At 50.4% G+C, this 21,322-nt stretch overlaps 1 protein-coding gene across 8 annotated transcripts in view; it reads left to right on the top strand.

The window, feature by feature from the left end:
* agrn (agrin) overlaps window positions 1–21,322 on the top strand; it is a 186,194-nt gene that overhangs the window by 144,482 nt on the left and 20,390 nt on the right. For 6 of the 8 annotated variants that reach the window (XM_078085420.1, XM_078085414.1, XM_078085431.1 and 3 more), the window contains 13 exons: window positions 452–616; window positions 2,102–2,224; window positions 3,755–3,879; window positions 3,979–4,084; window positions 7,805–8,194; window positions 10,167–10,292; window positions 13,227–13,354; window positions 15,585–15,699; window positions 16,955–17,074; window positions 17,247–17,690; window positions 18,833–19,025; window positions 20,334–20,549; window positions 21,026–21,255. In XM_078085420.1, the coding sequence (XP_077941546.1) occupies window positions 452–616; window positions 2,102–2,224; window positions 3,755–3,879; window positions 3,979–4,084; window positions 7,805–8,194; window positions 10,167–10,292; window positions 13,227–13,354; window positions 15,585–15,699; window positions 16,955–17,074; window positions 17,247–17,690; window positions 18,833–19,025; window positions 20,334–20,549; window positions 21,026–21,255 (2,481 nt within the window). The remainder of the gene's footprint in view (window positions 1–451; window positions 617–2,101; window positions 2,225–3,754; window positions 3,880–3,978; window positions 4,085–7,804; window positions 8,195–10,166; window positions 10,293–13,226; window positions 13,355–15,584; window positions 15,700–16,954; window positions 17,075–17,246; window positions 17,691–18,832; window positions 19,026–20,333; window positions 20,550–21,025; window positions 21,256–21,322) is intronic. The other 2 variants (XM_078085426.1, XM_078085440.1) reach the window with 1 other exon arrangement.

A 21,322-nucleotide genomic window follows, 5' to 3' on the forward strand; every position in this document is an offset into this window, starting at 1 on the left:
GCAGAAAAAAGTTATTAAAAAATGAAAGCGTGAGATACTATCAGGCCATTTCAGCATATGGGACTTATTGTCCTTGACTGCAATTACAGTTCCAAAGTTGCAGAGCAGAAAACGTTTCATCTTAATCCGAGGAATAATTCTGATAATGTTGCACCATATCAACAGGACAAATCTCTTCATCCGATGATCTTGACGAACGATAGCACGCAGGCGGGGGGGGGGGAGAAATGCTTCATGGGCGGAGGAAATGCAGACTAGATACACAGAGATTTTGCAGAGCGATAACTCACCTAAACACGCTTGATCCGGCCCTTTTAGTGGGTGGAACAGAGCTCGCCCGCCGCCTGAGCCCTGCATAAACCTGTGGTACTTTGGCATTGGCCGCTCGGGCCGTCAAACAAACCGCACCGCAGGGGGGGAACCTTCATCCATGACGCTCTGTTCTCCTCAGGCACCTGTCAGTGCAACGTCCACGGCTCCTACAAAGGGACGTGCGACCCGTCCTCGGGCCAGTGCTCCTGTAAGCCGGGCGTCGGGGGACAGAAGTGCGACCGCTGCGAGCCGGGCTTCTGGAACTTCCGTGGCATTGTGACGGAGAACATGAGCGGCTGCACGCGTAAGGAATCATTTGTTGCAGTTGTAGCCATTGTATTCACGCTGCTTTTTTTGTTGTTACTTAAGACATCCTTGTACATTGTTTTCCTTGAAGGTTTTTAGAGAAAAAAACACATTTTCTTATTTCAAGCAGCATCCGGCTTTGCAGAGGGTTTTGGTTCACTTTGGATTGTTGAGTAAATTATGACTATTTGTAAAGCCCGATAAAGCTCCAAATACGTTTGCTTTGGAGGACTTTACTGTTCACTAAAAGCTTTAAAAGGACAAAACCTCAGATTAGAATAAAAGAGAAAAACTTACATGCAATAGATGTTGTAACTATTTGGGAGGAAAAGTCCGATTGAGAGTTCCACATAATCCACAGATCTCTCTGTGGTCCAATTTTAAAACCATTGGTTGGTTGTAGGATGGAGCCGAGAAGCTTTTCAGGCTGGACAAATGAAACCAGAGCTACATTACTAGAAAGATCATTGAATTGGAATTTAAGTAAAAGACCTATGACTCTCCATAGACTACCTACATTTAATATATGCAGCCAAACAGTTTGATGGAAGGTTTTGCAGAAGAAAATCCCACCGTTTCCTTTAGTTCTGTCAAAAGCGTAGCGAACAAACTGTTTTCATTTGTATTCAAGCGGAGAACCGGGGTCAGGGCCCCGTGTTTGTCTTGTTGTAATGCAATATGGTGACGAGCGCTTCGAGGTACAATCGGACATAACCCCCCCCAACGCCGCGGAGCATTTTCCGTCAGCAGCGGGATGCGTGAGGTGCACCACCCGTGGCCTGACCTTAACAAGGTTTACCCACAGCAAGCAGACAGCACACTGACTGCACAGCGACGTCCAGCAGGCGAGGAGGAGGGGAAAAACAAGCCATCATTGATTCTAGGAACACGATGGGGTCGCTGTCCTTCCCCTGAGGTTGTTTTTTTCAGTTCCCGTTTCTCCTCCTCTCCGTCTGTGGGCCCTGAGGCTGGGTAAACTTTTCACAGCCCTCGACTCTTTAACACATGGATGTATCTGACAGTTCAGATTCTGAAATGGGGATGCGTGTACACCTGCGGCCACGCAAAGGCACTCCAGGGGCACGTGAGATTTAAAATAATATACATAATAATAATAATAATAATACATCATTTAATTTTTCAAATCAGAGTCCATTCAAACATTCTCTAAAAATAGTTATTTAATAAATATTCAATCAAATACAAGTGTGAGGCTAATCAATTTCTTTATCCTCAAAGAAGAGGTTTTAATGGGATTTACGTCCACAAGTTCTGTGTTTTTTTTCAGTGTTGACAGTTTAATAAATCCGACACTGATGGCACAGCGCCGCGTTCTACAGCTTTTGTGACGCCTCGCCCTGGTTTTATATACACCACCGGTGTACACTATGGAAACCGAGCTATTGGTATGCCGTTCCCTCTCTCTGTCCCAAACCAGTTATTATTTTGCCCCTCCCCCCTTTCCTCTGAATCTCCACTGCAGCGTGTAACTGCGACGCCACGGGCTCTGTCCGGGACGACTGCGAGCAGATGTCGGGTCTGTGTTCCTGCAAGACAGGCGTGAAGGGCATGAAGTGCAACGTGTGTCCCGATGGCTGTGACAAAGGTGAGGAGGGGCGGGGTTAACCTGTGGGGGTGTCCCCCCGCCCCCGTCCCCATCATTCTCTGTGTTCGTCTGTGATCCGCTGATCAGCTCCGTGAGCATCCTGCTCTATTGGCCCAACGTGTCCGCACGGTGACCCCTCAATCGCCAGGTGGAAAATGGCGTCGTGTTTCCTACACTTCCATGACGTTTCACAGCACTCGCGTGTGTTTGTTTATGCTTCTGCATCAGGGGCTATTAATTACTGTGATTAATAATGGAAACGGCCCCAGTGATCGCACAAAAGGAAGGAAAAAAAAGCCGCTCGAGGGAAAGGTTAGTTCCTGCTGCGGGGAGCCTGCAGCTGCTTGATTAAGACGCACCATCGGATATCGACTGGAGCTCAAGAGCTTAATGAAGCCGGCGGTCCCGGCGCAGCGCCACACGCCCGGCTAGATGAAAAGACAAGGTGTAGCACATGAAAGCGGGGGGCCGCGTGGCGCGCGGGGGGGGTACTCTAAGCCCCTGTGATGTTGCAGCGATGCAAAGACCCCACACTCGCTGCCTCGGAGGGTGGAGGGTGGATGGTGGAGGGTGGAGGGTGGAGGATGGAGGGTGGGCCGGGCTCTCGCTTCAAGGCTTCAAACGCTTCAGCGAAGATCTGTGGGAGAAAAAAAAAGAAAAGGGCCAAAATATGCTGAATTGTATATATGCTTTATAGAACTCTTTTTTTGTTGTATGAAGCAGTTTTGGCAAAATACTGTGGACGATAAAACCATGAATAATTTACACTGTGAGACTCTCCGATAACTAGACATTTTAAGTTGACATTGCATTACAACTGTGGTTGTTAAGGACACTAAAAACAGGCCAGTCACACGGAGAGAAATGCACAGCGTAGTGGGACAATCTCACAGCCATGTCCCAAACACTCCCATAATCAACCAGTGATTATGGGGGTTGTGATTATGGGGGTTGTGGCTGCGTCAAGATCATTAAACCAGGTTCTAAGTCAAAGAGCTTAAATGTATTCACGCATTATTTATTCATTAATGATAGAGCCCAATATTACAAATAACAGATATGCCTCCGCAGGTTCTACAGTCTGTACAGCTCACAACACCAGACTCCAAGGCCCCCAAAAACAACCAAAACTGGCGTTCTGTTGTCTTGTTGTCTGCAGAATAACCTAGTAAATAACTTCTCTCCATAATGGACAAATGACACCTATTTAAATATGTAATGTCAACGTTATATTGGCTGCAAGTCAGTGCAGTACCATGGCAACAAGGCGACACCGTGATCCATGGCAACCTGCGAGATGACAGCTGTCAAAGCAGCTGGACTGTTGCAACATTATTAACATGCAGCGTGTATGGGTGCTGTGGCAGACTCAGAAACACATCCTTTGGTTTCATCACTCCCAATAGTAAATAGTGATTCATAGATACTGAGAAACCAATCTCATGGCAGTGAAAAGGGCAACTTTTATTGTGTATGTGAGTGACTACGGGACCTTACTTGTAACTTGTAACCTCCCACAACCCCCCATAGGTTCCGAGGCCCCGACTTCATGCGACAAGTTGACGTGCAGTTTTGGAGCCACTTGCACGGAGGTGAGCGGCCAGGCGCACTGCGAGTGCCCGCCGCCCGACTGCGACGACAAAAACAAAACCCAGGTGGGTCTCTCTGAGACGTCGGCACTCACAGTCGGCTAGTAAGCGGCGGGCTGCAGGGGGTTAACGTGTGTTCCCTTCGTCTCGGTCCCTGCGGAGCAGGTGTGCGGCTCGGACGGGGTGACCTACGCCGACCAGTGCCAGCTGAGGACCATCGCCTGCAGGGTGAGGGGGGACATCACGGTGCAACACTTTGGACGGTGCACAGGTGAGCCCCGGCGCACGTACAGCAACGTGCAAGCAGATTCGTCCTCGACTGATTTTGAGTCCACGGAAACACGGCCAGACAGACAAAAATCAGCTTTTTTTCATTTTGCAGCACTTTTCCAGCAGGGTTGTTTTAAAGCAGTATTGTAGGTCGTATCCACGAGAACGAGCGAGCCCCTGCACGCCGCCACGTGAGAGTAATGTGTGTGACTCTTGATGATGTGGAGAACGGCGTGAGCATAGTGAAGCTTGTGACACCCCCCTCGGTCCAGATGCCGGTGGACATTGTTTGGATCTGTGTAATTGGTGCAGGGACGCGCGCCAAAGGCCGCAGGTCCTCCGTGTACAGTGAAGTTGTCGCACCGACTGCCAGCTTGCACTCGCAGCGGGGAAGCCAGCGACGCCGCTGGCTGCGCTCAGCGGGGAGGGGTGGGGAGACAAGTGCCAGCTGTAAAGCTCCTGGCCACGAGCCACTGCCAGGTGTTTGGCTTTTTCTGTGCGGGGGGGGGGGGTTGGGAAAATGTTCATCCAACCCCTTGGCTCGGTGGGCGCGGATCAGGTAGACCAAAAACCAGCAACAGCCCCTCTTCCCTTTGAGCTCTCTCAGGCCCGAACTAGGTCATATCCACGGTGGGGGGGCAGGCTGTTGACACGCTCCGTGTGCATGTGCGGTTGCAGGTACACGGATAAAGAATCCTAAATTATGCTCAGCGAGTGATCGACAAGGCTCTGATAAGTCCCCGAACATCTGGCACCTGCCAATTCCGTGCCCGCGGGTCACCGGCACAAAGCAGGGAGCCAAGAATCCGGTCTGGTTGCACGTTGCTCTGTTGCCTGGCAATAGAGAAGCGGGGTTGTGTGTAATCCCTCACCTAAGCATTGCTGCACACACGGAAGGCGAGAAGACGCCTCACAGCGGAGTATCTCCCTCTCTCTCTCTCTCTCTCCCCCTCTCTCCATTGAATCCTCGGGGGAGGAAGAGACAGGCGAGCGCTTGGGCCGCCCTAACAGCCACGGAGGATCTTTTTCATCCCTTTTCCCCCCCGATGCGGTTGCACTGCGGGTAGCTCGCTGCTCCGCGGGCTCGGGGGGGTTTTTGGCGGGTTAGATCTCGAGCTCATTTCACGTGTGGCTGGGTGCGAATTAGCATTTGCTCTGCAGCCGCCCCGCGCCGCCCCCCGCTGTTTACACGCATTGCTTCCAGACCCCGGGCCCTCGGAGCTCCGCGGCGCACCGATGCTCGTCGAGCTGCACCGTGGCCCCAGAAAAGAGCCAAAGGGCCCTGCATAAATGAGCGACTATTGATCCTTCTTTCTTTTACATCATTCATCCGTCGCAACTTTTTTTATCCTTATTTTTTTTAACGATGCCAACGGTACCACTGTGTGACTACTGCAGCACAGTCGCCTAATGGGCGCAGCGAGGTGGGAGAACCCTGCATGGAGAAGCTCCTTAAAATCTGCTCTGCTTGTGAAAAAAAACTGTGATGTTTCCCAACTCTCTGAAGTCTTAAAAAAGAGACTATACGGCTCCACTATATGGGGAGGGGAGAGATTTCATTGCTTCTTTTGCAGCTTCTCCACTAAATGATGACGCCATATAGGAAAGCAAGCCCAAAATACTCATTCTAGCTATTCTGTATAAAGCATTGGGGGGGTTGGAGGGGGGACTTGGCCACCAAGTTGGCAATGACCTGCCTCTCCCATATGGTGTCATCACCTGTAGGTTTGTGGCAAATTGGCAGCGTATGCCGGCATATGGCGCGTGCGGGTCTGTTGCCTTCGCCGTTCTGTTCCACTGTACTCTCCCACAGCTACGGCTTTGTTAACCGGCTATTTCTGTTCTTTTTATCTCTCTCTTTTTTGTGCGGCTCCCCCGTCCCTCCCCTTCCGTCCACATTCGCCGTCCTCACTGAAGGCGGCCGACACCTCCAACTGGCTTAATGACCGCCTTTCAACAATAACTACACGGTGGAGACGAGGCGAGATGACAATGATTCTTTTCTTTTTGTTTCCCTAACAATGCGACATAACTGTCCGTTGCTCCACGGAGATGAAAATCTGCACACACACACACACACACATAAGGGACTGTTAAACTTGATTAAGAGGAGCATCAGTTGAACAGACTGTGCTGCCAGTCCATCTTTCCTCTTTCAGCTACTTGTTTCTTTTCTTTCCTTATCCCATGTCACATAGCATGCACATGCATACACACACACACACACACACACACACACACACACACACACACACACACACACACACACACACACACACACACACACACATTAGATACTTCCCAGGGTGCGAGCCACCTGACGCTAAGCTTGGCAGCTGACTGACAGGTGTAGCCAAGAGGAAAGGCGACGCATGCCACCGTTCTGTGCGATAGCATCGACGCTGCTTCTCCCTTCTCCCCCCCCCTCTCTCTCTGCAGGCTATCTGCCGAGCTCCAAGATCACACCCTTGAGTGCCTCCCAGGCTTTTTCTGCCTGTCTCGGCATAGGTATCATTTTCGCACCTCAGTGAATAATTGCCAATCCAGCAGGCGATTATAGCGGTGCAATTAAGGCCTCCGCGTAATGTGAGGCAAATCCTAATGAGGGGCAAATCTTTAGTTTTGTCTCTAATCTTCTGTTCACCCACACACCTACACCCGAGGGGACGAACGTCAGCGTTGTCACGCCTGCTTGCCTCGGCTCATTCCGGAGTGATCTCTTAGCGTAGCACCCGCCCCACCTCCCTCCCCCTCAGGGGTTTTTGTCCTTATCGTTCTTTTATTGCAGACAGTTTGTCCTTTTGCACCAGAGCGGTTTTTCCACGATGGGTCTCTCTGCAGAGAGCCTCTTCTCTCTCCCTCATTCGGATGGATCCTTAAATACATGTGTTTGTGTGTGTGTGCGTGTGCGTGCGCCCCTTTCTGCGCGTCCGATGACGAGCAGTGTGTTTGTGGTGTAGTCGACGGATGCAAGCCGCGTGCAGCGCGCCGCCTTTGAAGCCGGAGTTAAAGCCGGCTTCTTTCGCCCCATTTCTATCAATCATTCATCACCGGAGGCACTGGCTTTTGGTGATTAAAGCTTTGCTACTGGAGGGCAGCATATGAATATGGATGCATTATTCATATGCATTGGCACAGTGTGCACGCACAAACACGCTCCATATGTGTGCCCACACAAGCAGGCGCACACACTGACGCCGACTGGAGTAGTTTAACCCTGTTTGGGCACAACATAACTCATCTGCAGGAGAAACACACTGCAGTGCACATAACTCTGAACGCAGTGTGTCATCTGTCGGCGTATTGCAGATTCAGTCTGCATATGGAGGCACTTTCATTACTAACGGTCTGTCGGATAAAGATTGTTTACATCCCATCCATGGCGGGTTCTCAATCAGAGGTTGCTTTTACAAACAGGAGACTGTATATATGTGCACGTGTGTGTGTGTGTGTGTGTGTTTTTCATGCAATTTTTGTTGAGCATCAGGGAAAAGTCTCAGACTATTTAAAAGGACATAATTTTTCTGAAAATGCTTTAAAAAGTTTCAAAGTTATTGTCAACAGTAGGGTGCGATGATCATTAAGTGCCTTTGTTATCGGCTTATGATGTTTTTACTTATTTTTCGGGGTTGTGTCGGAGGTACGTGGAGCAAAATCAAAACATTTTCATCTTTGCACAGTCACTCATCCATTCCTTGCTTCCTCCCCTTCCCTCCACCAGATATCATCTCTGAGCCGGCAGACCGACCCACCCCCAAACCCCCCGCCACCACCACCGCCGCCGCCACCATCACCACCCCGGCTCCATTCTCCCCAAACCAGGTGTTCGCCATGCCGCCTCCACGGACCAACGATCCGGAGCCCCCCCGGCGGCCCCCGCCCACCGCCCACTCTACCACCCTCATGCACAACCGAACAAAGCCCATCCAAACCATCCAAACCGGCCACTCCTCCCGCAGAACCCCCGTCCGCGTTGCCACATCCTCCGAGGGCTCGGGCAGCGGGGAGCCGAGCGGGGACGACCAGACCGAAGAGGAGGAGGAGGAGGAGGAGGAGGAGGAAGCAGGTAGCGGCATCCCGACGGAGGCCAGTGGAGCAGAGGAGACTGTCGGTAAATCACCGCTCTTTCACTTCATTACCCATAATGCTTAGAGGGCTGTGTGCGGGAGGGAGCTTTTTTTTTCTCCTCAGAAACGTTCGGACAAACTCATTGTTTCTTCTTAATTGACATCCCAACACATCCATGCCATCATCCGCGAATCGGCACGGGCCTCCTTATCTCTATGCAAATATTGTGCCGAGCGGGCGGGTGGAAATAATGGTTTTTCAACAGGTGTCGTGTATGTCGTGTCCACTTGAACGAGATGCATATCTCAATTTCGAATAAAGGAACGCATTTGCACGGCTCACCGTTTCTCTGTCCTCCCGCTCGCACGGCGGCTCGCCAAACAAACGTAAAATAGACCCTCGGCAGGCCAGAAAAAGCCGCTGGTCCGCGTCGGGGGAACTCTGGAGCCGGGCTTGGCGGGCTGCAATGATGTGCGCGTGTGCGCGTGGAGGCTGCGTGTCACATGACTGGTCTCAAATCTTTCTCGACATGCCCTCCTGACTGTAACAGCGGGCTTCGTGCCGGGACACAAAGTCGGGAGACTCTTCTATTTTTTTTTCCTCTCCTTTTGCTTATTGTTTTCCACCCATCTGTCCGCCCCGGCCGACAGCGCGCAGTAACAGGATGGGATTGATGGTACGCCGAGCTCTTCCTCGGCTCTTCCTCCTCCCCCTCTAACAGGCTCTTACATTTATTCTCTTGTCAGAAGCTGACCGGAGTGCTCGGTGGCATGTAGCCTGTCTGCCAACCAGACGCGGAGTCTCGTGGCTTTGTGCGTGTGTGTGTGTGTGTGTGTGTGTGTGTGTGTGTGTGTGTGTGTGTGTGTGTGTGTGTGTGTGAGGAAATGTGTACCAAAGGATACTTGGATGTTTTGCTTATTTTACTTTTTACTGTACGTGCTCGCTGACGTACACAGATCGTACATCACGGATACGTGGATATTAAGATCCTACTTGTGTCTTTATAACTGTGTGTCCGTTTCTTTGCATGTTCAAGTTGAGTTCTGTATGGTTGCGTGTGATGTGATGTGTGTCTTTCTCCAGCACCTTCGCCACTGAGTTTGTCCAATATGTGCACATGTCAAAATGTGAGGAGGCCAGAGGTGTGTGTTTCTTTGTGTTTTTGTATTGCGGCTCTTATCTGTGACCTTGTGTGTGTGTGTGTGTGTGAATTTATTTGACAGCTGTCATGGCTCCCACTGGAGTCATAGCGCGTCCTCTTGCCGGCGTGGCCAGCCCCACTTTCCCCCACCAGCATCTGTAAATCTGCAGGCCGCACGCCAACAGATGCCCCATAAACTCCCTCGTCCCTCCCCCGGTCCTCCCCCGTCCTCCCGCTCCTCGCCTCCCTTGACCGCGAGTCCTTGAGCCCGTTGTCCCTCGCCTCTGACGTCTTTACGACTTGTTTGGCCCCTGGCTGTTTGCTTCCATGATTATTTCTAATCTCTGTTTGGCCATAAACTGCTGCGACGCGCCGCCGTCCTCCAAAGTGAGCGAGCGCAGCCACTTTAAAGTGTTTTACGTCCCAGATGTAGGGACTGTAACGCGAACGCGACTTCTTTTGCTCCTGGGAAGCCTTGAACGCGCGTTGGCCAATCAGCGCAGGGCGGTTATCATATCCGCTCATCATTTAAAGTGCTCTGTGTGTGACATGACTGAACAGTGGCCATTATGTGTTCCCCGCCTGAATAAATGAGTTCCAGGTATAAAATCAATTCCCATGAAAATGCCATATAATCGCTCCCGACAGATGCCTCTATTAGCGTCCAATCACAGGTCAGCAGACTGCAAACTCGGCCATCTGCTGATGCGGGAGCGATTTGTGAGAAAAAAAACCGATCTTTACCCGGGCAACACGGCCGATCCCCAGAGCCTGGGAAAAAAAGTCTCCTCTGCCTTTCAGCAATATGCTGGCTTGAATTTGGATGGTCCTGAAGCTTTATGGATTATTATGAGCCCCTCTGTATCTCCACCAGGCTCCACGCTGGCCAGCACCACTGCACCCACCGCCGAGGAACGCTCGTCCTGCGACAACGGCGAGTTCGGCTGCTGCCCCGACGGCAAGACGTCGTCCAGCACTCCAGAGGGCGCCAACTGCCCCTGTAAGTCCAAATGCCCCGAAGGAGAAACCCTCTCTCTGCCTTGATAATTGCCTCTTTTCTTCCTGTCTTTCCATCTATTGTAGATGCAGTAAATCGACTTTGCTGCTTGACAATAACACTTCTCTGAGAGCGGGAGGAGGGGTTCAATACCACTTTCATGCCTTTGTGTCAAACAAGAAGCCAGAGCCGAGGGAGGGTTAGCGTAGCTTAGCATGAAGGCGGGAACCGGAGGGGAGAGTACGAGTAATAATTAGCGGGAGGAATTTTCCTACCTTTTTCCCAAAATAACATTCCTCCCTCTTTCAGCTGAGCTTCTTAGCAGGCTTCCCTCTTTGACCCGTGTTTCCCTCTCCATGTGCAACGCTGGCAGCTCACGTGAACGCTCGTCTGTTTTTATTACCCCTGCACAGAATGCTTATCTGCGCTTCCCTTTTCTTTAAACTGCCTTCTTCAATTTATAACCGTAATTTATTTTGATGCATTGCAAATCGCCGCGATATTTTGAATGTTTACTCCGGGAATAGTGCCTTTGTGCCATCTGCCTTGAGCAACCAGATGAGCAGGTGCAATTTCTTATCCTCTGCCGCGCTTTTCATGAATCACAACCCTCATATGTAAATGATCCTTCTGGCAGGTGGGAGGACATAGAAAAAAAGCGGTGGAAGCGTCGCCGCGGTAATCCATGTTTGTGAATTTGAAGGCACTGCCGCTAATATTAGTTGCATCCTGAGTCATCGTCATATTTTAGGGCCCGTTTTACTCTCCGCCTTCACCTTCTTTCTGTTCATTTAAATTGCCCACCTTTCCTTTTATTCCCTCTGACCCCCCCCCCCTCACACACACACACACACACACACACACACACACGTATGTTATTCTCTATGATTTGGATCCTCCCCCTTGAGCAATAACTCACTCTCTCACCTCAACTCAGTCAATCCCGATCCCGTGTTGCATCAGTTGATTAGAGAGTCGACCAGAGGCTGTTGGACCAATCAGGGCCTCCTGCCACACTCGGTTCATAAGGATAATGGGCTTCTTTCTCCCATTTGCTCCTCGATCGCTCCCTCTCGCTCCATCCCTCCGCTGTAATCTGGCCTCTATTCATCCCGGCGGTGTTCGTCTGACTGATAGCGAGGGGGAGACCTCTCCTGGGCTCCCATTGGGAGCACCGGGTCACGACTCTGAAAGCGCCGAGGCCCCAAATTAGCGGGCAGAGTTGCAATGGTGGCCGGGCTAATGTCCCAAGTCCTTCCGATAAACCAGATGAGTCATCGGGGAGATACGAGGTCACCTTCGGCCGTTTAGTCGTTTCACAGAGTTTACGGCTTAACGGGGGGTGAAAACATGTCCGTTAAGGCTTGGTGTCGTGGTCCCAAATCCAGACAATACATATACGAGCCTTCGATTCGGCTTCTAACAGTAACAGTTAAAGAGAACAAGTGGACAAATCCACTAAAGCCTATAATCATTTATCTCAGCCAACAATGACGGCGCACCGGCGATCAATACTTCATTCGCCTCAAGTGTTTCCAATATAAGCAGGACAGTGATAGGCTGATCGATAAGGATCTCCTGTTTGTTTCTTCCGATAGGGGGGGGCACAGGCGCTCATTAGGGGGTGAAAAGACACGCATCACGTGCTCGGATGTGCGGCGGGCCCGTTCACGTGTTAAGGTGACCTCGTCTGAGGCGTGATCTGATAATGTTGTTACATGTTACGTTTAATCAAGGCAATGGCCTCCACATGGCACCACAGATAACGACCAGCAAATGTGAAAGTTGATAACACGCTGAGCTGCAGCCGCTGTAAACTCTCCCACATGCCACGGAAAGTCCAAGGAATCCATCACATTTTACGGTTCACTAGCACGTGATAAGTCAAACGGCTCCGTCCCTCCTTTCATCCCTCTCTTTCTTTCTCCTGATACGTCCGTCACGGAAAATCACCCTCTGTGATGTTTGTTTTGTTAACAGATTAAAAGTAAGATCACCCCCCCCCGCCCCTTATCAGTCGATGTGTGCCGCCCCTGAGAGCCCAGTAAAGAGCCGGGCGGCGGACGTGGTGTGCAGATTCCCGGCGTCTGCTGTCCTTTTTCTCTGCAGCTTCTACAAGGCCGAGGCAGCCAGCGCTCGGGCATTAAGGAGACAATTACGACTATCTCTGCCGATGATCACGCGCGGGGGCTCTTCCCGTTGTCCCTGGCGTTGCTCAGGCCGGGGCAGCCGTGATTGATTTGGGCAATTTGCTCTGCTGATTACGAGCAGCGCGGAAAGCACGGCGTCGGCGCCTCGACGGCGCTCTCCTCCCTGCGCACGCACACAAATCCCCTTTCGGCTTTATTTGCAGCTGCGTTCTCTCCGAGAGCTACACGGGGGGGAAAAAACCCCTGCAAGAGACGAGTAGAGTTGATAAATGTTGGACAACATAACCCCCGAGGTCGCACAGTGAGGCTCACTCTTTGCTGAAGGAAGCACTTTGGGGAGCACTTTGCCTGTGGGTCTGTTTGCTGTGTGAGTGTGTTGTTTTTCCTTCATGTGTGTTGTGCGTCTGTCTAACTTATTGTCTTTCTGCCCAGCCCTCCGTGCCTCGGCCAGCTTTTTGGACGAGTCTCAGTCTGGTAAAACTGGCGTGTATTTCCACGTACCCGCCCCTTTGCGCCTTCCTTCCTTCCTTCCTTCCTTCTCTCATATCTCACAGTCCTCCACCTCCACCACCACGTACTCCCCGAACTCCAGCCCCCCCCCTCAAAACGCCCACTCAATCAGCAACAATCTCAGTAACCTCCTCTTGTCAAACACACACAAACAATCCATCACTAACCCCCCGAAAAATGGCACAACCCCAAAAAACGAGCACTCGGGTCGTAGAGGAAGGCTCCAGCGTTGGTGTTTCTCCATCACATCTTCTCTCCTCAACTCCTCTCCTTCCAGCCACCATGAAGTTCAGCGGTTTCCTGCATTTGGACCAAGTGGAGGGCCAGGAGATCTTCTACACCCGGGAGATGGAGGACCCCAAATCGGAGCTGTTTGGAGAGACGGCGCGGAGCATAGAGGGGGCTGTAAGTGATGATATCTGGTGGCTAAATAGGCATCTACATAACATCATTTTCCCAAATTAACTTAACTTAACAAACGGAACTATTCAAGCAGTTCAGAGACTTTGAGAGACTCTTCTCCACCTCCGCTATCCCTGAACCTCCATCCTTGGATTATGCATTAATCGTTCATTTCATGGTCCCATTTGAGCCAAGATCCCGTAACGATGACGACTTTAAAGCTGCACTTATAAAAGTTCTGGGAAAAGTGTCTCCAGTCCTGCAAACGCTACACGGTACGACTTTAAATGTTGCATTTCACCAAGAATCTTCATGGCGAGAGTGTCTGTGAGACAACATTGAAGGCATCTAAACCCTTCACCTAGAAACGGGCTGATCAACTGGTGAACTCCGGCAGGCAGGCGGGTTTCATTTTGAGGCGCTGCAGACCTGACACCCCCGAAGCTGTTGAGGAATATTCTGTCGCACTGAGCTAGAGTGCTTTCACTGGCTGGAGATTTGATAGAAGAAATAACTATGATAAAAAACACTTAACGGAGGGAACATAGCGTGTCAGATATTAGATTTTTAATAAACGGGGAGTATTATCCAACCGTATATAGCGTTTGAATTCCATGTTTTCTTCACCCAGTTAAGTAGAGCAAAATAGAACCCTTCACAGTGTGTGTGTCTCAAAACTACAAGTTCCCTCACATTCTCTGCTGACTGATTAAGGATGTTTTACATAATTGTCAGACTCATTTAATTTCGAGCACAGCAGTAAAGCTTCAGGGCTGAGTGAGCACAGAACCTCCACCAGAACTCTTAAAGTTTATTATGAAAAGTATATATAAAAAAAAAAAAAGACTCGCCTCGGCAAACACGGCAGCACGTGAGCTTGATTAAGATGTTACACATATATAAAACCTTGACAACACAGATGTGTGTGTTGTCCAGGCAGGGCCTCGCTCCTCTGATGAAGTGGGCTCTGTATAGACGGTACACATCTACCAGCTGTTGTACCGGTGTCACCAGCTCGCACTGGGACCTAATCTACTACCTCACAGACATGTCGCTCTGTGTGTGTGTGTGTGTGTGTGTGTGCTCGTTATACTCCAAGCCTGTGAGCCTCTGAAGCCTAGTGTGCCACTTAGCGGCCACCCCCCTCTTCATCTTCTAACTCTCACTTTAAACACACACACACACTCGGAATCAAGGCGGCGTACATTTCTGTGGCATCGTGATTGTTGGATAAACGAATGTGAGAGAATGGGGGTTTTCTTCTGCATATCAGTGTTTGTCAATCATTCACATGCCTAAGCCGGCTTTAGAGGATTTTAATAATCAACCGTCCTGATTTGCCGGTGCGCCTCAACCCGCAAATTGGAGTCAGTCGGTTCATGAAGGGAGTCTTCCGGGTGTGTTAAATCGACGGTGTCATCAGTGAATCGGCAGCCGCTCGCGTCGGTGCTCACGTCTGGAGCGCCTTCAGTGTTCCTGTTGAAGAAAATGCAAAAACAACGTTGACACGGTAACTAACACCAACGTTAGCGTTACCCGACAATAAAAATGGATGCACCGTATTAATCAGTGACTAAAATGGAAAAGGCAAAACTAAATCACGTGAATGTCCCGTGTTGTGAGGGGCTTTATTCACAGTGATTGGCTGGAATAACAATGTTGCGATGCGGCTGGTCGCTGTGAGTTACTTGGAGACCCTTTGCTCAGAGGTGCGTGCGGTTAGCAGGCGCTGTGGCTTCGGGAAGGTGAACCAGCAGCTGAAATGAGGACGGGGAGTCGGAGGAGGAGATTCCTCTGCTTCCCCCGCGAGCGTGAATGAGACGAATCCACCAGCACTGTGACACTGTGTGTGTAACCAGCATGAACATGATCCTTTTTAATTGATTGGCCAACTTCAGTCTAGCTAATCAAAAATCCCTGTTGGCTAAAAAAAATCCATTTCAGTCCAGCTTCGCAGCTTCCGCACATTGGGGGGCTTCGGAAGGGAAGCCAATCAGAAGCTTGTGTAATGGTTGTGCGACATTTATCGTAGCTCCTCCCGAAAACTTGTCTCCATAATTAATGCCACGGCTGCAGCTAAATGTCAATTTGTGCAACCCCACCCGAGAGGGTTCCTCTCTGCACCCCAATTCGAGCGGCAGTCTTTCTTCCTCGGAGATGGAGTACAGTCTTGTGGAAATGGACTCGCTGCTCATTACCAGCCCCGTTTATCATCTCTCTCTCTCTCCTTCAGCTCAATGAGTTGTTCAGGAAGTCGGCGGCGCACAAAGACTTTATGAGCGTTCGTGTCCGGAACCTGGCCCCCAGCAACTCCATCCTGGCCTTTGTGGAGGCCCACTTCAACCCAGGTGAGAGGCCTCTCAAGACAGCAAGTCCAGTCGCCTTTATATGCGCTTCAGTTGTGGTTTGTTCCCCTTTGTCTCTTTTTAAGTCAGATAACTTCAAGAAAATCCTACTGGATTTAAATGAAATTGGTCATGAAAGTTAGGCCACCGGCCGAGGAAGATCTAATTATTTTTCTTTTATGCTGAATTAACCACTATTTCACAGTTTTTAAAAGCACTTCCCATTTGCACTTGTAACTGCTGGACTGTGAGGCGAAGGGGCCAAATTAGTTCTCTCCTGGATTCCTTGCATCAGCACCTCATTCCTTTTATTAATCCGGCTATTCATATAACACGGCGCAGACTAAATGTAGAGCAGAATCTTTTTATATTGTATTTCTCCTAATATTCCATACAGACCTCTCGTTCCCAATAACACCATATTGTACCTGAACCTAATTACCCTGACTGCATTTTCCCTCTACAGATTCATTCAAATAACCATTATTCATTTGTTGTTTTCGTGTTTTACCCCCCAAAAAATTATTAAAAGAAAAAAAGAAAAAACATTTAGAGGATTGTGCATCCTCTGATTTTTCAATTTCATCTCATTGCCAAATGAACCTCTTGCAACAATCTGCCTCTGTGTTCATAAAGTGTTCCCTAAATGAAGGTGAGACTATTGTCTCGTCCTCGTTTTCAGTGTCTCTTTGTGTCCTCAGCGGTTAAAGTTTTAGGGAAATTGCAGGAAATCGAATTGTGCCCAAAAGTCCAACAAAATTCACCACAGAAATTAAGCTTGCTGTTACTGTTGAAAAGAGTGACAGAGAGGGAGACATAAACTAATGAGTTGTTCCTTTTATTGTTTCCATTCTAATGAGTTAATCACAAGCTTATATCATCAAAAAAACAAATGAAATGAACGGGCTTGTTTTTTAAAAGAATTCAGTTCAAAATGATGTGATTGAATCCACAACTTCTTCTTCTTATCGCTCCTTCTGCACCAAACAGAACTCCGCCCTCCCCATTGTGCCCCTTAGTGTCCTTCATAACCTCCGAGCAGGCCGACGGCGAGCAGCGCTCCGCCGCGGCCTCTAAAGCCCACATTATGGGAGCGATTCATCTGGAAACGAGCAGGGGCAAGCGGTGGAGGTCCCCGAAGACCCTCCACCTGTCAGACACGGCGCTCCCCGATGTACTCGCTGCCCCGTCCCGCCTTTGCTTTGAAGGGCTCCTGGGAGGCCTCGTCCTGACTGCTTGTGCCTCTTGTTTGTGGTAGATACGAGGCTGACGGTGGAGGACATTGAAGGAGCCCTGCTGAAGCAGCTGAAGGCCTCCAGAGAGAGCGGCATCGCCGTGAAGAAGCCCGAGGACGAGAATATTCGCTTCACCAATTATGGTAACGCAGTGTGGGTTTTAACGGGGCTGTGTGTGGATTAATAAAATGAAAAGAGGGGTTTAAGTTATTCATGAGGTGATTTTTCAAAGGTTTCACGGTTGTTGAACAGGAAAATCTCAGGACTGCAGCCTCAACAGAACCGCGTCTCAGCTCCATTGTTCTCTGTTGACAGGCCTCTCCTCCGTCCCCTTCTTCACCACCACCTCCACCACCACCACGGCGTCAGTCACCACAGCCGCTCCCGCCACCACCACCACCACCGCCGCCCCCAGGCCCCCCACAACGACCAGGCCCCCGCCGACCTCCATGTACATCACCCGTCGCCCGCCCGGCACCACCCGCCGGCCCAACAGCGGTAGGCGCATCACCACCACCACCACCTCCGCACCGGTCACCACACCAGCACCGACCACCACCACCAGCACCACCGCAGCGGTGACCTCGACCGAGCCCCACCCGGCAACCACTGCTGCTCACGTCAGGGGCCGGCCTTCCCACAAGGCGGCGAAGCCCTGCAGCTCCCACCCGTGCCTCCACGGGGGCACCTGCGAGGACGACGGCAACGACTTCAGCTGCCAGTGCCCCGCCGGCCGAGGAGGCTCCGTGTGCGAGAAGGGTGAGCGGGTCCTCCTGGCCTTTATGCTTTAGAGGGAAAGTCATCTCCGGTGTTCCGAGTCTGTTTCAAACTCACCTGAGAAAATAAGCTGGATCAGACTTGTGTATTCTGTCATTTTTGGAAATATTGAAATGACAAAGAAAGTGATTTCGCCGGCACGCAAGAGGGTTTTGGAAACTCGCTCTCCATTGTGCCAGTCACGCTTTTTGTCCTGTAATCAAGTTATGCTCATAAAGCAGCAGAAACAACGCGCAATGATTTTTGAGTTAATGACCTACGAACGGAATGTTTCATTAGATGAAACGTTCCTCTTGCAGAAGGAAAAGGACACATTTCGTCTGTTTTTGTCTCGTTGTAGCTTCACAACGCGGCTGTGAAGTGAGAATTCAATCAGCTGTGTGAGTAACGTCTTCCAGCCAGTGCTGAGATGTGTAAATGCAAAGCTGTTGTGTAAAGAGGATTGATGAACAGCAATCAGGGCTCAGCTCCAGTGTGGAGATTTTTGTAAGTACGTTTCGGCGCGGTTGAGTCACAACATCTCGCGGTTGCGCCTCAAACTCAACTCAAGCGACGGAACTGAGAAACCGCAGAGCCGCTCGCCAAAGGCAACGCAGAATCCAATCAGCGCCACGGAGGAAATCCTAAATCAGGGAGAACTTCTTGAGATGCACAACTCTTTTCCCCCCCCCTCATCCTTCTTTAGGGGACGGAGAGCAACCTCGCGCAGCTGCATGTTAAGATAATTGACAATAATTGCTTGGATGGGGATTAGCTGGTGAGAATCAGTGTGTGTTTTGGAATAAGAGGCCTCCCCCACATCAATCAAGTCATTAGAACCGAGTCTCCTCGGGGAGACGGACAGAAAGACAGAATGACGGAGGGAAAAGGAGCCAGTGGGGAGAATATGGATGATCATGATGATAATTGCTGAGTGGCAGAAAAACAAAGGTTTCCTCTGCGTCTGTGTGTGTGTTTGTCTGACTGAGAGTGCTTGAATTGTTTGACTGGAGGGTGGCTGTAAAAATCCGCTCAACCTCCACCCCCCCACCTCATGCTTAATTATGCATAATAAACGGCCATTACGCACTACGCCAATTACGTAGTAACGACAGGGCCGGCTTGCTGTCTTCATTCCTCCACAGTGATCAGATACTTCATCCCGTCCTTCGGGGGCCAGTCGTACCTTGCTTTCCCAACCATGAGCGCCTATCACACCGTCCGCATCGCCATGGAGTTCAGAGCGTCCGAGACGACCGGCGTTCTGCTCTACAACGGCCAGACGGGCAAGAAGGACTTCATCTCTCTGGCTCTGGTCAACGGCAAGGTGGAGCTCAGGTGAGCGCTGGGAGAGTGGAGGGAGGGAGGGGGGGGGGGGGGTCTGCTGCTGATTACGCTGCTTCTGTCAGTATTGCAATCTGACCCCCATGGGCGAAACAGGGCCATCAGCTGAGGGAGAACGGCGAGCATCGGAGATAATGAGGCAAATAATTACAGCGTTAAAAAAAAACAGCGCCAGAAAATACAAAAAAGAAAAAAAGAAAGACACAGAAGATTCTTGACAGATTTGCAGACGAGGACCACAAAGGCAGAAATGTGTTCAAACTTGCAAACAAGCTGTCCGCGTGATCACATTTACAGACGGCGGGGGCATATGTGCGGAAATATGCGCAGGATGTCATAATCTGTCGTTTTGATTTGTATTTTTAATCACATATATCCAGTTTTTTTTGGTATCTGTAACATTTGTGTTTCCAGATGGAGGCTGTGACTCACAGACATGTTTCCAGAAACGGCTCATAGATGCACGTGACTGAACATGTTGTACATCAGGATAGAAGCAACATATATTGTTTGCATAAATACATTCACACCGCGCCAGCGTGGACGGATGAATACAAACATCTGAGGTTCCGCTTGTCTCTTTAGGATCCACTTGTAAGGGCATCTGAACCAAATGCATGCAGCAGTAGACGCAGTCTCTTTAAATTGGAGCATTTTTCCTGGCAGAAACATGTATGCAATTCCTCAAAAACAATCCACCAGGGTAAGCAGGGGCCGTGACGTGAATGGACTAAATAGAGCGTCTGCTTTGGACTTATTTCCAACAACTTTTCTGGTCTCTTGTTTCACTGTGACCCCTGAAGGTAAAGCCCCTTCAGGGCGCCCTAACCTGGCCAGGTTACATCTCCCCATTCAGAGGGGAATCAATAGCAAACCAAAGGAGATCATTAGTCACTCTGGCTCCGAAAAAGAGGCCCGCCTCGATTCCAGAAATACAGCTGTGAGATTACCGCCCACAGCGCTTCAAATCCGGGACGCGGGGAGAAGAACTAATCATTTGTGATAGATAATTGTTCTCAGGTTGGGCTAAAACTACCAACCGTGTGGGAGCACGTACGCGACGACTCTTTCCTGTGACGAGGCAGACCTTTTCTCATCAAAAACTCATCAGATAAAAGGTTCAATTAAAAAGAGGGTGTGAAGACGCTTTTTTGTAAGTGAGCAACTGCCTCATCCCAGCCGCATGTTACAGAATCCCTACAGCTTCTTTCTCACAGACCTTTTTGTGTAGTAGGCGCTGCTCGACAAACATTCCCGCTACAGGTCCAAAAGGGGGTTTGACTTTGCGACTCCTCTTCTCAGGTTCAACACGGGTTCGGGCACAGGCACGGTGGCCAGCAAAGTACAGATCCACCAGGGCCGCTGGCATCAGCTGGTACTGACCCGCAAGCGGCGCAGCGCGAGGCTGAGCGTGGACAACGAGCCCTACATCGAGGGCGAGAGCCCGCAAGGCACCGACGGCCTGAACCTCGACACCGACCTGTTCATCGGCGGCGTGCCGGAGGAAATGAAGCAGGAGTAAGACCTTCCATCCACAGTGATACACTGTGTGTGTGTGTGTGTGTGTGTGTGTGTGTGTGTGTGTGTGTGTGTGTGTGTGTGTGTGTGTGATAACATACAGGGCACGGAAGTCCATTAACTGTGGCTTCGCTGCGAAATGAAAATCCACAGCCTTTCATTTTTAATCCAGTTCTTTTAATCCTTCTGACTCTTTTCTATCTGGCCACTGACCTCTATGGAGCCCTCGTACACAAAGGTCTGTTTTGAATAGTGAATAGTAGGAATATGCTAATGCTCGCTGAAATAACACAGGACCCAGTGGTACTGAAAGTTTGTTTCCTACTTTCCGTTGAGCAGGGAGTAATTAAGCATACTAAGGACACTTGTTTTGGTATTTTAACATTTTAGTTGGTCGCCAGCCCCAGATCATCTCCTTAAACCACCCTAACCTTGAGTGAGAGAAGTGTAACAACTGCAATTGTTCTTTCCTGCAGCGTGAGTGAGAGGACGGCGGTGGGTACGGGACTAGTGGGCTGCATCCGCGTGCTGGATGTCAACAACCGGAAGCTCAACCTGCAGGAGAGCGGCGGCGACAGCATGTACGGCAGCGGCGTGGGCGAATGCGGCAACAACCCCTGCCAGCCGAATCCCTGCAAGAACGGCGCCGCGTGCCTGGTCAAGGAGGCGGAGATGTTCCACTGCAAGTGCAGCAAAGGATTCTGGGGTAAGGTGCTTAACGGGACGGGCGCTGCAGGAGCGCAGCGGCGCCGGTCAGCAGCGTTCCTCAATGC

Source organism: Gasterosteus aculeatus, chromosome 2, assembly GCF_964276395.1.
Source record: "Gasterosteus aculeatus chromosome 2, fGasAcu3.hap1.1, whole genome shotgun sequence".
Lineage (NCBI taxonomy): Eukaryota > Metazoa > Chordata > Actinopteri > Perciformes > Gasterosteidae > Gasterosteus > Gasterosteus aculeatus.